General features: G+C 42.7%; 1 protein-coding gene and 1 pseudogene across 5 annotated transcripts in view; both read left to right on the top strand.

Annotated features, from left to right (window-relative positions):
* Positions 1-496: 496 nt before the first annotated feature.
* The window catches only part of Erbb4 (erb-b2 receptor tyrosine kinase 4), a 1,018,041-nt gene continuing 1,001,038 nt past the window's right edge, over positions 497-17,499 (top strand). For all 5 annotated transcript variants that reach the window (XM_063237442.1, XM_063237441.1, XM_063237439.1 and 2 more), the window contains exon 1: positions 497-960. In XM_063237442.1, coding sequence (XP_063093512.1) covers positions 879-960 — 82 coding nt within the window. In that variant the 5' untranslated portion in view covers positions 497-878. The remainder of the gene's footprint in view (positions 961-17,499) is intronic.
* LOC134473312 (elongation factor 1-alpha 1-like) overlaps positions 2,943-17,499 on the top strand; it is a 28,684-nt pseudogene continuing 14,127 nt past the window's right edge.

Raw genomic sequence — 17,499 nt, 5'->3', positions numbered from 1 at the left:
AGCCCTTTAAATGGATCCCCCCCCCCACTCCCCGCCCCTACCACGCCGCTCCAGCTCCCTGACAGGTGTTTTCCCAACTCTGGAGGCCCTGGATTTTGGGGAGTGGCTGAGCCAATGAGATTCCCCTCTCGGCGCGGGGCGTGGCCAGCCGGGTCAGGGCGGGGGCGGGCTCTGCGCGGCGGAGCCCAGCCGGCAGGTTGCGCGCAGGGCCGTGTTGTTCCACCCCCGCCCCCTCGCGTCCCGAGTCCCCGAGTCCTATTAATTTCTCGGTGGGGCTGCAGCTGGAGACCGCGGAGCGTTGGAAATGACGCTCGGAGCTTTAATTACCGCAGCCGCTGGACAAGTGTGAGCAAAGCTGACAGCAGAAAGGACGGGCTCGGGTGGGGAGCAGCCAGCGGCTCTCCCTCGGCGCCCCTCTGCGCTCCCGATTTGGACTGGAGGTGAAGGAAACTGAGAGCGGAGCCCGCCACAGCCAGGCTCGGGGGAGAGGCCGGAAACCTACCGCCTCCTTGCAATCAACTTTTTTGGGAAGCCTTCCCCCTCTGTTTTATTGTTGACCAACCAGTGAAAGACGCAGAACGAGCGAGAAAGTGAGGAGCGAGAGAGGACGCCAAGGCTCGCCCGGGAAATAGCTGTACAGTCCGGCGCGGCGCCGGGCGCAGACACTCGCGCGCACCTCGCGCGCCGCCGCCACCTCCTCCTCGGGACCCCGAGACCCGGCCCGAGCCCCGGGGGCGCAGACTCGCCCGCGCGCCCGCCCGAGAGCCCTTGCTCCGCGCGCTGCCACGCGCACCCGGCTGGGGCCCCTCCGCGCGCCCGCAGGGGGCTATGCCATTTGGACATGTAACTGTCAGCACGGGATCCGAGCCCTGCGAAAAATGAAGCTGGCGACGGGACTGTGGGGCTGGCTGAGCCTCCTCGTGGCGGCGGGGACCGTCCGGCCCGGCGCGTCTCAGTCAGGTGGGTCCCGCCTGGAAGCCGCTGCTGCGCGCGTGGGGCCTCGCGTGGCGCCCGCGCGCCTCCCGCTCGGGCTCCGCGTCGCCCCTCGCTCCCTCACCCCCCCAAACTTGCCACGGGTGTGTGTTGTTTTCGTGAAAAATGACTCCGCGCCACTGCCCCCCTCCCTGGCTTTTTGCGCCCCCTTTTTTAGACCTCTTCTTTCTGGCGCGTTTTCCGTGAGCCCGAGCCGCATCCCTTCTGGTCGCGCCTGTTGTTCGGGACAAGGGATCCCCCAACTCGGGCGGAGGAGACGCTGCTCCGCTGAGTGGGCCCCCCGAGAAGCGCGCTCCCCTAGGGGTTTGGAGAAATGGGTGTCTGGGCCGCCGCGCATCCGGCCTCTTGGAGCCGGCGCGGCGTGGGGCGCGGAGCCCGAGAGCGCGCGGCTGCACCTGCGGGCCCGGGGTCGCTCGCTGCGCAGCCCAGCCGGGCAGCTGGAAGGCGGGCGCGCCTCCGCTCGGGCCCGCAGCCGGCCTCCTCGGCCGGCGTCCCGGAGCTCCAGCCCGCCACGCTGCAGGGACACAGTGCTCGCCTGTCTGACCTCTTAGGGGAGGGTAAATAAATACATAGACAAATAGCTTGGCACCCTGGAACCGGGCGCCGGCGTTCCTGCCGGTTGCTGCGTTTGGCTCGGGGAAGAGTTCTTCCTGGAGTTCAACTCGCTCTTGGCCGCGGTCCCTCCAACTTCTGTGTTTACTGCGCGGCCCGGTCGCGCGAATTGATTAAACCCGAGGCGGGCACGCAGCGGCGGCGCTCGGTGCGCTGCCTCGGGGTGTTGTAGAGCGGTGCCCGGGTATCGGGACAGGCCAAGGGACTGACACGGGCCTCAGGAGGCAGCTGGGGGTAGGGCAGGGGCTGCAAGGACGCAGCAGCGGCCGGGCCTGGGATAGCACCTGCAGGGCCAGGGGGCTCAAAAAGTTTTTGACGCTTTGTGAGTTTCCTGGGGGATCAGAGTGGGACAAGAGAGAACGGAGGAGAACCGGGTTTGGCGTGGCCAAAGGGAGCCTTTTGGAGAGACGAGGAGATTTCCAGAGCCATCCGGGATTGGTGGCAGAAGCGTGGGAGGCAGCGTGAGGAGATCAAGTCCCCCGGAGGGCAACTAGGGAGAGCTCCGGTCCCCCAAAGGGTGTCCTTCTGACCTCACCCAGAAAACAGCGAACAGCGCGCGGTAGTTTTCCTGCTCCGCCCCCGCCGCCTCCCCCTCCCTGCCGGGTAAATAACAAGTCTCTGCCATCGAGCCCTGCAGAATGACCTTCCGGAGGCACATGTGCGCCATTTGTGCGGCCCTTTGCGCCCTCCCGGTGACTCCGAAATTCTCCACGCATGCCAGGTCCCGCACCCCAGCCACCCGCAGGAATCGCGCCCGCACCGACGGGAGATTCCAGGCGGCCTCTTAGATGCATCTTTTTATCTCCTTCCCCACTCCGAGTCCCTGCCTATCTCCCCTCCATGGGATGAGTGTACACATGGACCCCCTCGAGAGCAGGCGCAGCTGCCTCGCAGGCTTAAGCGCCAGCAGTTTCCACCCGGCGACCTCCTGGGGGTGTCTGGTTTAGCCTCGGCCGCTGGGGACCCCGCTCCGAGTCCGCAGCAATGAGTCTTCTCTGTGCGGCTCCCGGTTTTTGAGCTGTGCCGAAAAACCCTTTTCAGAATTTCTGCGAGGAATGGAATCCAAAGTAGTTCTGCAGCTATCTTTCTCCCGTCTCGGGCGGCACCGACTCGCGCCCTCTGCGTTCCCCTGGCGAAGTGCGGGACCCACAGGCGAGCGCACCGGGAGCGCCAGGATTAGCGTGCCATTGTTGTGCCGAGTGTGACTCTGTACTTGAAATTCTGGGGGCACAAAAGCGAGCCTCGCTCGTGCAGCACACAAAGTGATCGAGATAAAAGGGCCGCACAAAGGAAAGCTCTCGGTGCATCCCTGGTATAATTGCAACACGCATTATTCTAAGAGTGAGCCACTGGAAACTGTAAATGCCCTGGGGGACCCCCCCCCCCACTCCACCGCACCTGGCAGGGAAAGTTTTGCTGGTTTTCAATGTAAACCAGTAAAAACAGCGCACCGTCTGGGGTGTGCGTGAGGCTCTGCGTGTTTGTGAGTGGCTGTCTGTTCCCCAGTAAATACATACCTCGCGTCTCTCTCGCAGTTTGCAGTCAGTAGCAGTTCGGAGGAGTTTGTTTTGGTCCAAATGAGAAATTAAGTGCGGATAAGTAAACTAAGCTGCCAGAGGGCGACAAGATGTTGAGTGAATTGCTTTTAGATGAAACAAATTAAGGAAACGAGGGAAGACAATCTGCTTCTCGCATTATTAGACACGCTTGGGGTTCAGGGGAAAGTGGCATATTTTTGAAATGCTAATTTCTTAAGCAGAAGAAATGCACCTTATTTACTGCTTCATGCAAACTGTAAAAATATAGGGTCAGGGATTCTTTTGTATAGATCCTTAAGATATTTCTTAGAAAAATTAACGGAAGAAGGGCTTTTTTATTGGGTTGGCAAAAATCAGTCATGGAGAGAATTATTTAGTAATTCTAAAGGACTTCATCTCATTCCCACTAATTCATTTTATACGGACATATTAAGTCAAAGGCCTTTTAAGTGCCAATAATAAAACCTTTACTTACTCGAAGGAATAATTCTAAAGTCTCTGTCTTCCTCATATGATGGGGGATTATCAGTACAACCTTTGCATTGAAATAAGATATGTAGTTAATATTGAAGTGGCATCTTCCAGAGGTTGTGAACACGGTCACCTGCAGCTTCTCTACAAACCGTTTAGTCTTTTCATTTTACAAATATACATCTAGCCCATCTTTTCCATGTAATTAGATTATACCATTATGCCTCCAAACTTAGAGTTATTTGACATTTGAGGGGAAAAATGTTACTCAAACTTAGTTCAATGCAAAAAGATGTTAAATGTGTTTTTCAAAAAAGGACCGGTTCTCTTTTTACATGTTTCTGTAAGCATATCCATGGGTGCAGTTTCTTCTTTGTTCTTTTAATTTTGAAATTCGTGTATATATATTATTGTATATATACTAAGAGAGCTTTTTAGAAGGCACTTTTCAACAGTATCCTTAAGCAAATTAATTGGTATTGTTATAACTTCAAATTACTTGAAATACTATAACTTTGGCACTATTTTGATGAGGAGGAGTAATTTTGGCATGTCGAGTCCTTGTTTTTTCTCTTAAACTGAACTAGCTTTATTTTAATCATGCATGCATAGAAAGTCAAAAAAAATTTTTTTGAAAATCAAGGCATTTACCACTTCATATATATTTTCATTTAGTCCCTGGAAATTTGTCTTAATTAGGAAATTACATTAGAATATTTACTAGTGCATGGAGCTTCATGGAAGATTTATGTATTTTTATTCTTACCCGAACACAGTAAGTTTGCACTGATGGATCTTTAGAGTTTGCATTTATTTGACAGAAAATCATGTTGCCCCTTCACAGTGGATTCAAATATTTAGTATTCATGAGCTTTCATGTATTTGGTTTTTAAATAAAAGTTCTGTTTATCATCTGTCTTATGCGTTCACCCTTTCCATTGTTTTAGATCCTTTACATCTTAATAGTTACTGAGTATACACATGTGAACACATATTTTCCCTTCTACTGCTAAGCATACTCATTGTTTTGTGTGTCTCTAGCAACCTGCCACTCAGCCACTGCAGGAGTCCTCTGAGCCAGTTCCCATTCCTTCTCTCTGATAAATCTGATATGGCTGGTTGGCTGAACAATCGCAAGCCATTCCATTGCTCAGATTTATTCCTGAAAGAAAATAAAACAGCATCGATCCAAAATCACCAGCACATCTCAAACCCTGACTCCAAGGCCAAATCTTGCCTCAGAGAAGTCCCTCTGTACCTTTCTCTCTCTCTCCTCCTCTCTTCATCAAGGAAAGAAGATGGGCTATTGCCAATTAAAAGACGCCAGAGTTCCAAGCAGTTGTGCCCTGAGTATCTGAAGTCTGATGATGAGAGCCATCTTGAGATTAATGCTTCTCAAGGGGCACATTTTACACAATACAAATTGAGTTAGCATGTCTTAGATGCTGCCGTGGTTTACGTGATATCATTTTTTAGCTTTTACCAAGTAAGTTACTAAGAAAAGTTAACATGTATTTTAAAAATAGCACTGAGTTTTGCTTTTTAATGTTCCCCTACTGTTGTGTGTTCATATGTGATCTGTAAATCCTGAATCACAAATAAAGCAAATGATCACAAAGAATATTCTGTTATTTGCAAACTTGTGGGCATTTGCTCTGTTTAGTTTCACCCTTTTAAGAGATATTGCTTTATAAACTGTTCATATTTATGTTGAAATTATCTTACACATGTGCAGGTCCACAGCTGTTTTACAAAAATTGTCAAGCATATTCCACTATTATCTTTTACAATGATCTAGTGATATACTCTGCGGGGTAGAAGTTAATCATATTACCAACTTTTCTCCAGGATATAGCATTTTAGGGATGTTCTATTAAGTTAACACTTCACCATTTGGAACTAAATCGCATCTTTTGTCTAACACTCTTAAATAATATAAATATTGAGCAGTCGAAGTAAAGTTGCACTGTTTATGATTTCTAGAATAGTGATTGAAGTTTACAATTTATAATGAAAGATTTATAATGGAAAAATGTGATTTTCCATTTATTCATTTAAGATAGAACGATCCTAGATCCAAGTTTCTTACAATGGTAGCTCTTCTAAATAGTTTGAAGGAGCTCTTTGCACCACATTTCATGGGCAAGTGCAACCCAGGTCATAACCATGTGGTTTAAATCAAGATTTCTACATTCTGTGGACACTTCTTCCAGTCCCTTCTTAATATCTTCAGCAATCCCATCTCTTTGTGATTTGGCTTGTCTGTCTGGGAGTAAAATACATGTGGCATATTATTTCTCCACTGGTATGCACCAGTTTTATGAAAAAAAAAAAAGACTTTAAATTAAAGCCTTTTGTTACTGAGCTATGTTCCAGCAACAAGTCAGTAGTTCTTGTATATGAGATTTAAATTGTACCTGTAATTAAAATGGGCACATATGTTAATGGACATAATAGAAACCGTATAGCCGGCCATATGTAAAAAACAAGGCCTTGCTGACCGTGTAACGTGTATTTGAAGGCAATGTATACAACACTGCTTTTCAGAATTGTTCTTCAGAGTTCATTGTATATATATATAATTTCTGAGTTGGTAAATTTGACATGTTTTACTGAAGAAGGTGGCATATGTGCAAAACATGCTTCAATAAGAAAGCGTTGGCGCTCCTTTCTTGTCTTGGCCTGATACTTCACGTACTTTCTAGTTTGAGAAAAGACAGCAGCTGTATCTAGAGCTGAAGTATGTGGAGGGCTCGTTCTAATTAATTGTCTTAGCTTGTGGAGATTGTTACGCACTTACTTTTCTTTGGATTAAGGGATTGCTCTGCTGGGTCATTGCTTCGCACACCTCCAGGGGGCAGCACCACACAGACTTTGGTAGTGCCGATGCTTGCTCACACTGGGTATTGAAGCTGCAGCCGTACTGCTGTGTGACCCGGAGATCAAAGGGTCAGAAAAGGTCAGCTGCTTGGGGTTCCGGTACCATCACCTGCTGTGTGATCTTGGGTTCCACTCCTTATCTCTGTGTTTTAATTTATTCAGTTCTGCTTGTATAATTAACAGTGACATCCAAACTATTAACATTTTCAATATTTTAACGGTTCACTTAGAAAAAGGATGTTGAAATTTGTAAGAAAAATCCACTTTAATTGTTTTGATAGGTGCCCCCCCCCCACGAATTCATATTTGAAGTTCAGGTTATCAAGCGCAGTTTTTTGTCTCCTGTGGTAGAAAGAGGACGCTGTTGTTAAAGCTGCAGTGAGTGAGAAGACAGCTCGGTGGCCTCCCGCTTTGGAACCTTCAGCGTTTTCCCACTTGCCGCCTTCTGATTCCTCCGTGGTCTTTTACAGATGCCTAGCACTGTCTAGAAGCCACGCAGCCAGCCCAGAGCCCTTCAGTTTTTAATTGAAGAAACTGGAAGCCTAGCAGTTGGGCAATGCAGGTTAGTGGCACCTCCTGATATGGTGTCTATAGAATACACAAAAGTGGCTGAAAAGTGATGCCACGCTTTTAAAAACGAGTGAAGAAGTAAAAGGTGGTTATTTTAACAGGATTGTGGAAATCAAAGTAGGTTGGATCTATGGATCTAATTATTATGCTATATGATTCTTTTCAAAGAGGAGACTGACAGGTCATCATTTTCGGTTTATATTTAGGAAATAATCACTGATTGAATTTATAACTTATGGCCCAGGAAGATTAAAGAACTGAAGCACTGTAAGGCAGTTCTGTAAGAGGCTGTGTCACCCGGCTGAGCCTATTCTGGGGGTAGAAGTTTGGCCTGCAAGGTGTAAGGAGCAGCCCATATTAGTAACCATATAGAACTGGTTTATTTTACCTGGGAATTTATAAACTAACAAGTAGAGAATGAAGAACTTTCCATCCCTTAATAAATTATTTGCATGCATAAATAAAATGGATTTAAAGGATGAGTGGTGAGTTCCCCATTGGCAGTTAAATGGAAACCTTTAACCAGCAAATCTAAGGGAATATTTCAGATTTGTTCATGTCTATCCCTGCACCCAAGATGTTTTTTTGTGTGTTTTTGTTTTTACCATTTCCTCTGTCACTCTTGGGTCCTCTTTATTTCTTCAGGCCTCTGCCAAGACACAATTGTAATCTTCGAAGAGTACCTAAGCAAAGCTTTACAGATTAAGATCCCCTTTTTATTCTATGGCACATTTCTTCTTGCTAGTTGGCTTCTTCAAGATGCTGTCTCTGGGTTTTGTGACCTCGCGGAGCGTTGATCTAACTACAACTCTCCTTGGTCATGTCTGAAATCCCTGAAACTCCTGAGCCTTCTTGGGCATGATCAACATTCTGAGGAGCCTTAGTGACAGAAGAGAGATTTGGAACTTGTTTCAGTAGACTGAGTCACTCCCTGTGATGAATTAGAAAGGAAAATGAAGTGGTCCCCACCCCCCAAGATTAGCGCAGACACCATGAACCTTCTTATGCACCATCATTAGACCTCTCCCTGGACAAGTCGCTCAGGATCATTCTTCTTAATCACATTATTATTTCCAATATTGCAGTACTTACAGAACTATACTATACCAGGATATGCAAGACCCAGTTTCTGCATCTAAAAAGTTAGGGACACCAAGGTGTATGAAGATACACTTTTTGAAACATAGTTTAAGGGTGTTTAGTACAAAGAAAATAATGATACACTAACCATTCATTTTATAAAAAGATTAGACTTGTAAGCAGTTTTACCTACTACATCTTTACTATTTTTCTGACCTTTACTTATGTTTGGTTCTATGTGTATCTAATACAAGTGGATATCCAAGTGCTAACCTTCAGGGTACTAATGGGGGTCATAAACCTGCCTTCAAAAAATCCATCTGGTATTCTGTCTTCTGCTGAGGATAGCTCATGGCTGGTTCCCTGGAAAATAATGGCAACAGTGTTTCCAGGTAGCTGGAGTGGCTGTAGCATGAGCCATACTTTGGACAGTCCTCTGTTTGGAGTGGGCCCCTGTCACTCACAGCGGTGTGCCTCCTAGAGGTCAGAGATGGCAGTGACTGTTTTGCTCCAGGCAAACTTGCCTTTTACTGTTTTTTTTTTTTTTTTTTTTTTTTTTGGTCATTATTTGCTCTTCTGCTTCATAGGCTTCAAGAATATGAGTTTCTTTGTATGGTGACCTATGACAACCAAATAAAAATAAAAGAAAATTTCTTTTATTAAAGAAATATACTTTCACTTCTTAGGAATTCCTATTTTCTCATTATTTTTTTCGGCAACTAAGCAATATAAAAACTTTGTTTTTTAAGGAAAATTGACTGGATAGCTTAGTAAAATGTACTTATGTGTTTTTTTTAAAAAATAAAACCAACTAGTCCTTGTAAGTCTCAGTGGAAATGTACCACAAGATCCTCTTTACTGGTCTTTGTTTCATGCCTTCTTGCTTCTAAAACTTACTTTTATCTGCTATCAGGTGACCATTTCCATTATAATATATCTTACCTTAATTCTTATTCTGAGATATCCACTGGATCCCACTGGAAAGTTTAAAGCCAGCTAAAGTAGTCTTCAATTACCTTTTGAATCCTGCTCTAGCCATTCTTTAGATGTAGTCTAAGAATCAGGTTGACTTGCTGAGTGTCCACAATTTTCTTTGCTAATTGTCTTTATTTTGCTGAATCACTTTCTCTGAAATTGAAGGTTACTTTCTGTCTCTGCCAAACTTTGAATCTTTTAAATTCTAAATTAAATTATATCTCATTACTATCATCTTTCACTGACTGCTGTAACCTACAACTTTTATGAGTATCACTTATTACTTATTTAATCCCAATCATTCATACCTAGTTTTCAAATGCGGGATTTTCCTGTGGAGCCAAATGTGGTACCAAATACATGGTAAGCACTTTAAAAATATTTTTTAATGAACGAATAACATACATTTGCTGGAACAATTTTAAGCTCATTCATGAATTGTTATTATTTGTAATTAAACCATACAGTGCACAAAGTAAGCTGTTCTGAAAACATAATTATAGAATTCTTAATAATAGATATTAGGCATGTTTTCCCTGGGGATTTCCTGGGTTGCTTTCTCCAGCTTCCTAGGGTATTTCTTTAAGAGCACTGTTTTCAAGACTATAGCATTTACCCCCATTCCCCCTTTTAGACCCTATTCATAATATAGTACAAAGTATTTCTGCTGGCTTTATTTTTGGCAAGCTAAATATATGTGCATGTCATTCTTAAACATGTAACTATTTTTATGTTATATAGTCTTTATGTTGCTATTTTCTACACAGTGCTTCAAAATTGTAATCAGTTTAAGCAATAAGCATCTGCTGACCTCTCATTCAGGACCATATTAGGAAGTAAGGTACAGATAGAAAAAGATTAACTTTTAGAGAAGGCTAGATAAGACCAATGAAACACAATCTAAAAGATAAGTTGTTAAAATTTTTTGCAGAGTCCTGGAATGAATATTTTCCCTCCAAGAAATGCTAATAGCTATTTTATAAAAATAGAAGAATTCCAGACAGAATTTAGCATTTCGCTTTTTTGATACATGTGATAATACAACTTTTGTTAGAGCTAAAATATTTTAGTATCTTAAAATAGATGACTACACGCCTGCTTACCTTCCAGAAAGAATGGGGTGAAGGAAGTGTTTGCACCATAACTCAAGGGCGAGGTGATGGGAATTCTCTTAACTATGCATTCTGCATTCTAAAACTTGATGAAGTGACTGTAGTATTTATAGAGTTCCCAGCTTTTCCTCAGGTTACCAGAATTCAAGAAACTGTCCACCTCTCTAGGCCACTAGGGTGCACTGCTTGTACCTTAATTTATAATTTCATAAAAGAGTTAACGTCACTTCCCACATCAACTGTCCCGAGTGTAACTATTCATGAAAGGATTGGGCATGGTAGCATGAGCGTCTTTGTCGGAGGTTCTTTTAGAACTTGTTTTATTTTCTTTACAAGTCATTGAAGAGGAAGATTGGGTAGGGACTGCTCTTCCTCCTTTGTAGAAGAGGAATAAAAGTGTAAGGGCGTATGGAAGAGGGAAGCCTGACTGGCCCCTTAACCTGGAAGTTACTTAGGTCCACCTTGGCCCGAGAGCCAGTCGGCTCTGTCCTCTGGTACTCTGCCACTGTGTACTTCATCGCAGTAAGCAGCCTGTGGGGCCAAGATTCCCCACTGCACCTGCTGCCGTGCAGGGAGGGGACGCTGGGCACACCAGCCCCCCGGGCTGCGCTGTCCGCGGCTGTCTTTACTCTCCCCATAGCCAGATGGAGAAGCTCCTCGAGCGAGGAGTCCTGGGAGTTCAGCTGTGCTGTGGTTTTGCTGCTCCCATGTATGCTTCGTGCATTGTTCTCTGTGCTGTGTGCGTGTGAAAGACACAGTCCCTTCAGCATGTTTGGAGGAAACCACAAAACTGGGGTGCACACAGTTTACACCCTGCCTTTGTACAGTTTGGGGAGGATCTTTAAAAACTTTATTGAAATAGGGGTAAAAACTAGGTCCAGGGACTGGCAAAGTGTGCAGGAGCCGGCTCTGAGGTTGAACTCTCTTTAAAAACTTTATGGTACACGTGCCTGTATTTGAAAGTTAAACATTTTGTGAAGTGATGCTTTCTTATATTTTAACAAATTCTGGGTGTCACTTTATGATTTTTGGTGTTCTTATCCTAGCATATGTAGTTGGCGTCCATCATAGTGCGTAAAAATGCATGGCTTCAAGAAGAGAGTTATTTGGCACAAAAGCTCAGTATAAGATAGTAGAGTATGTTTCATGAAATAATATATATGGATAGTTTTCACAATAGTTTCTCTCAAAATATGAATGTTTCTAATCTAAGCATATATCTGTTTTTGAAATTTTAAAAATAGATTATATACTACTTGCTGCCTGTATGCAATTCTGTAGTTCATAAGGGTTGGGTATTATTTAAAGGAATTGTTCAAGGTCTAGTATAACAGTTGTATTATAAGGTCTTCCTCCTTAAGTATAGCTTGCTGGATTTTTAATCATTTATTTAGCAGGGCTAAAGTCTGTCTTTCACTTTTACCTTCTGGCTAAGTTAAATGTGACCATTTTAGCTACAATCCACATTATTGCAAGCAATGAATAAAACAATGTACCTAAATTAAAATCCGTAGTCTGAGAACATAGATCTTTGGTGTTATTTTTAACTAACATTATTAAGAAGCAATAAAGGCTTAGTATTTATGGTCAGACCCCTACTATGTAAAAAGTCAGCTAAAGTGTCAATATTTCTTAGTAGTTAACTTCAAATCTACCATGCTCCCTAGAAATATAGCAAAATCTCTAACAATGTACTTGGATTAATGGAAATGTGAAGTTATTTGCATTCACATAAAATTCTTTAGTGGTGTTTTTCTTTTCATTCTTTTAAGTACAGGTTGAAAACTGAAAGTATAAAAAGCTTTGAGATCAATCAAAATAGGCAAAACATTTTATGAAACTGTTGGTGAAAGAGGCAGTCTTTATTTCTGCTAAGTTAAGACTGTTGCTTGTGGCCAGAATTAGCCCACCACGAGCCAAACAAGGAGATAAGACGAATAGAGTGGTACGGGGCTAATTTTGTTTAGCAAATTTAGACCTAACACATGGTATTTCGCTCCTTAAAAACTGGCTCAGTCATCGTTTGAAAGGCACAGATGAAGTTTGTCTCCCACAGTTTAACAGCTTTTACTCAGTATTTATAGGCTTCATAGAAATAAATTTCTCTAAGTATCATATTTCTCACTGGCAGGATGAATACTGTGAAGGTAGATTTATCAATGAGAGAAAAAAGAAAAAGAAAATGGAAAGCATTTTAGTTTTCCCAGGTCTGCAGAAAATAAAGTATGTCAAAACATCCAAACTGTCTTTGTTTCATGGGTGAATAGAAAGTGAACTTCTTGGTATTCAAGGGTTTTCATCACTTGTAGCGAGTCAGAAATCCCTTTCTGATAATGCTGTGATTTGAATCTGGTAGATAGTTAAATTCATTCTCAAACTGGTCATTCATCTCTCATATGAGTCATCAGGCTTTAATCCTCTGTAATGACTAAGAAGTCATGTAAAATTGTTGCACAACAAACTCACAAATCTTAGTCCTTGCAAAAATGCCCCCATTTAACACATAACCTCCGGTAAGCTTTTTAAATGAGGCTAACTAGCGTCAGAGAATGGCCACGAAACTTGTGAAACTCGAAGAAACTTGGATTCTAGAAAAAGCTGGGATTTTTAAAATAATATTCACAGTTTGAAATATCTCAAGATGTGGTCAAAGTGGTCTTTTAACACAGGGAAGTATAGGCTGTCCAAAGAGCTGCAAGTGATATTCTTATGTCTGGTAGACCTTTATCATGGCTCAAAACTACATTCTTCACAATCAAGCATACAGTAAAGAATAATTCTCATATTCATGAATTGTTCATCTCATCATCTTGCCAGTGGTTATTTCAAGGTTAATTTTTTAAAGTAGCTTCTCTCTTGATTAAGGTCGGTAGTAATTGTGGTGTATATGTGCTGATATAGTATGCGAAAGGAGACTTTAAACTGGGCGATGTCCTATTTCATGCTGAGTCAAGTTCAAATGCTTAGCAATGATTTCTACTCAAATATTTGAAAGATAATTTTATTTATTACTTCTACTGGGAACATGCAGAATTTTGTTTGATATTTTCAAAATCTGGTAAAACCTTGTAAAGGGTACAATGAACAAAGTATATTCCACCACCAGGACATTTGTTCTTACAGTTTTACTGACTGTTAAATTTTACTGGAATATAGTCTGATCTAACTGGATTTCTTAGGCACCTTTCCTGTAATCTTTTCCTCAGACTTAGCATGGTCACAAGCCCAAGAGCTAACTAATGTTGTAAAGGGAATCAGTGAACCTCTAGATCTCTCGCCGAATGCTGTGGTATATTCTAATGTTCCTTTGCCATTCCTTACCATCTTGGACAGTACCCTTAAACATAATAAAATTTTTCCATAACCGTTTTGAAATAGTATAAATCTAGTGTCATATTTACTGTGATGCTGTTTTTAGCTAGTTTGGAGAATGCATGCATCTAAGTTAAGCATATCACAGCGCAGAAGCTTATTTTGTATGACTTGAAGGTGGAAAGGCATGACTTTAAGGTGGTAGGTGGAACGTCACTGATCCACAAATTGAAAATCACATGAGTAAATCAAAGGATCCAAATAGCTTTTCGCCAAGGGCTGCCGTGAAAGCATAGGTATTATGAAAACCACCACTGAATCAAAGCCAGCATGGAAAGAGACTCGTGGTAACATCTTTATCACTGGACATGTGGATCAGGGCAAGTCCACCACTACTGGCCACTTGAGCTGCCAAGGTGGTGATATTAACAAAAGACCATCAAACAATTTGAGGGGGTGGCTGTGGAGATGGGGAATGGCTTCTTCAAGCATGCCTGGGTCTTGGCTAAATTGAAAGCTGAGAGTGAGCGGCCTCACCATTGACAGACACCTCCCTGTGGATATGTAAGGCCAGCAAGTGATTATGTGACTTCCCTTGATGCCAAGGACACAGAAACTTTGTACAAAACATGATTACAGGCACACCTTAGGATGACTGTGCTTTCCGGATTGTTGCTGTGGTGTTGGTGAATTCTGAGCTAGTATCTCCAGGCGAGGGCAGACCTGTGAGCGTGCGCTTCTGGTTTACACAATGGGTGTGAAACAACTAATTGTTGGTGTTAAAATGGGTGCCACTGAGCCACCCTACATGCAGGAGATATAGGAGACAGTGCCAGCCACCTAATGTCGGCATGTACATTAAGCAAATTTGCTACAACCCTGACATAATAGCTTTCACGCCGACTTCTGGTTGGAATGGTGACAGGGTGGAACCGAGTGCTGATATGCCTTATGGGTCAAAGGATAGAATGGTACTTGGAAAGATGGCAGTGTCACTGGAACCACACTGCTTGAAGCTTTGGATTGTATCTTATTACCCACTTGTCCACTGATAAGACTTTGCATCAGTCCCTCTAGGATGTCACAGAAATTGGTGATCTTGGTACTGTCTGTGTGGGCTCAGAGAAGACTGGGGTTCTGAAAACTGGCATGGTGGTTCTCTTTGCTCTGTAGTCAGTGTTGCAAGCAAAGCAGCCTGTGGAAATGTATCCTGAAGTTTTGAATGGAGCTCTACTGTGTGGGCTTCAATGTCAGGAACATGTCTGTCAAGGATTTTTGTTGTGGCAATATTACTGATGACAGCAAAAATGACCCATCAGAGGAGGACACTGGTTTCACTGCTCAGGTGATTCTCCTGGATCACTGAGCCCAAATCCGTGCTCGCTGTGACCCTCTATTGGAACAGCTCGCATTGCTTGCAAGATTGTTGAGCTGAAAGAAAAGACTGGTCGCTCGTCTGCTGAGAAGCTTGAAGCATGGCCTGTATTCTTGAAATCTGGTGATGCTGCCTTCACTGATAAAGTTCCACGCAAGGCCATGTGTCAGAGCGTCTCTGACTCTCCTCCGCCGGCTTATTTTGCTGTTTGTGATATGAGACAGACAGTTGCTGTGGGTGTCATCAAAGCAGTGGATAAGAAGGCTGCTGGAGTTGGCAAGGTCTCCAGATCTGCTCAGAAAGCTCAGAAGGCTAAATGAATGTTATCCCTAACACCTGCTACCCGAGTCGTAATCAGTGGCAGAAAACGGGTCTTAGAAATGTTTCTCTCAATTGGCCATTTCAATGTAATAGTAAAAAACTGGTTAATGACAATAATGCATCATAAAACGTTCAAAAGAATGTTTTGTGAAATGTGTGTGTGTGTGTGTGTTACTGGGAGACAGTTTTAAATTATATTTTCAAAGCCAACAATTTTTGATGGAAATAATTTGAGCCAAAATCTGTCACAAAATTTTGAGACGCATTAAAGTTTAATGAGGAAAAAAAAGACCCAAATAAAGCAAATGCTATAAAAATGGGTGTGGATGTGTCATTTATGTCCTTTTGTTGGGTGGCTAAATAATCACAGTAAGTTGAATTTTTGATACACATTTATGTGCTAATAACTATATGTCGATATTAATCGTATTTGGCCAAGTATTAGCTGCTATAGGTTATGTACATGAGAGATGAGACTCTCCCTTGGGGGCCAAACCCCTAGTCTTCATTTATAGTGGATAAGGAAAATTTAAGCCTGTTAGTTCTAGCTTAAAATTTTGTCTAAAACCAAATTTTATTATTATGGTATGTTGTAAATAATGTATAGGATTAATTATGATTTTTTTCAGTAACATATTTGGGCATGTAACTTTTTTAAAGCTGTCTGTTACAGCTGAATCATGACATTGTCTCCTTTGAAGGATGATTAAAGAAGGAAAGGACATGCCAGGCATGGAAAGGGAGTCTTGGGAAGGGGACATGGTAACTGTCTCTAATAGTTGGAGGCTGTTACATATAAGAGCGATTAGCACTTCTCTGGGTATCCTTGGAGAACAGAAACATTAACAGCTGTTTGAAATTGTGAGGCGTCAGATTTCAGTTGAACGCCATAAAGGACTTTCTCATAGTTAGAGCTTCCCAGAGCCGGAATGGCTTGTCTCAGGAGATAGTGAGTTCCTTCGTGTGTGGGGCAGTAACTCTGATCTAACCTCTTTTGTGATGACAAGGAATGAATGAAGCAGCTGAGGAACAACTGGTCAGGAGTGCTGGTGTGGGCTTCGGGTCCATGAATTCTGAGGGCCATCCTGACCCCAACCCTGAAGACCACACACACGCATACATATGCGACTCAAATTCTAAGTCTTCATGTCTTAATGGATGCCTACCCATTAACTGCTTAGCATGTTATCTGCTTTGCATAGAAGGGTGGATCTGTGAAGCATTTTTAACCATTGTTTTTCTTAAATGTCAAATGTTTTGTTCCATATTTTTGACAGTTTCTATATTAGACATTAATCTCTGATTCACTATACTATTACCAATAAATCATTCTCATTTTAAGATACAGAATAAAGGCATCCAAATTTAAAGTTTATATACTTTGATGTGTGCTTGGTTGACACCAAGTATTTATGTTGGATGTAACCTATTAATTAGTGCTTTCTCTTAGTTTGTAGATCTTCTTTCTTGTCTCACTTCGCTGTAGACAGGATCTTACCTCTCTATGGAGTTCAGCTCCTTCCTGTTTGCCATTTCTCCTGCCTGTTAGATACCTCTCCTTGGATATACCAGTGTCTATCTTCAACTTAGGATCTTTATCATTTTACTCTGTTTTCGCAATATACTGTGCTTTGTTACCTTAGTTGGTATAAACTTCTATAAACGAGGATTAACTCTTCATTTGTAGCAAGCCAAGAAATCGTGTTTAATATTTAATAGATACCAACTACGTCAAGAGCTATGCAGGCTGGTCTCTGTGGTATCTCACTTGACATTAATGTGCACACCGCTGTCCTTCTTTTACTGACAAACAAGCTTAAAGAACATGCCAAATGGTGCACATCTGTGCCAGTGCTCAGCACCGACCACTCGTCTAATAATGTCCCATGGTGAAAATACCAGTATTTTTTATAGGAAAAGAAACTAAAATCATAAAGGAGCAAGGAAACATAGATGAACGTACCAACTGTTTACCACCTTTTTTTGATGTTTATAATAGTAACCTGGTATACTTGTGCAAATGCTGATCTGGGAAACAAGATTGAGAGTCTCAACAATTGTTAACTTTTCTGTTTTCACATTATAGTTTCATTGCATTTGTTACACCTCAAATATAATAATGACTTACTTGATTTTTCCAGTTGATCATGTGAAGTGAAATATTACATAGAGATCAAGGACGCTTGAGAATTAATGCAGTCCATGTTGGAATCCTAACCATGTGACTAGTAGTTAAATAGATCACCTGTTAAGTATTTAG

The sequence above is a fragment of the Cavia porcellus genome, unplaced genomic scaffold, assembly GCF_034190915.1.
Source record: "Cavia porcellus strain 051 isolate PalLab524CR breed Dunkin Hartley unplaced genomic scaffold, mCavPor4.1 scaffold_26, whole genome shotgun sequence".
NCBI classification, from domain to species: domain Eukaryota; kingdom Metazoa; phylum Chordata; class Mammalia; order Rodentia; family Caviidae; genus Cavia; species Cavia porcellus.
The sequence above is the reverse complement of the archived record's forward strand: the minus strand, read 5'-3'. Positions and strand labels throughout refer to the sequence as shown.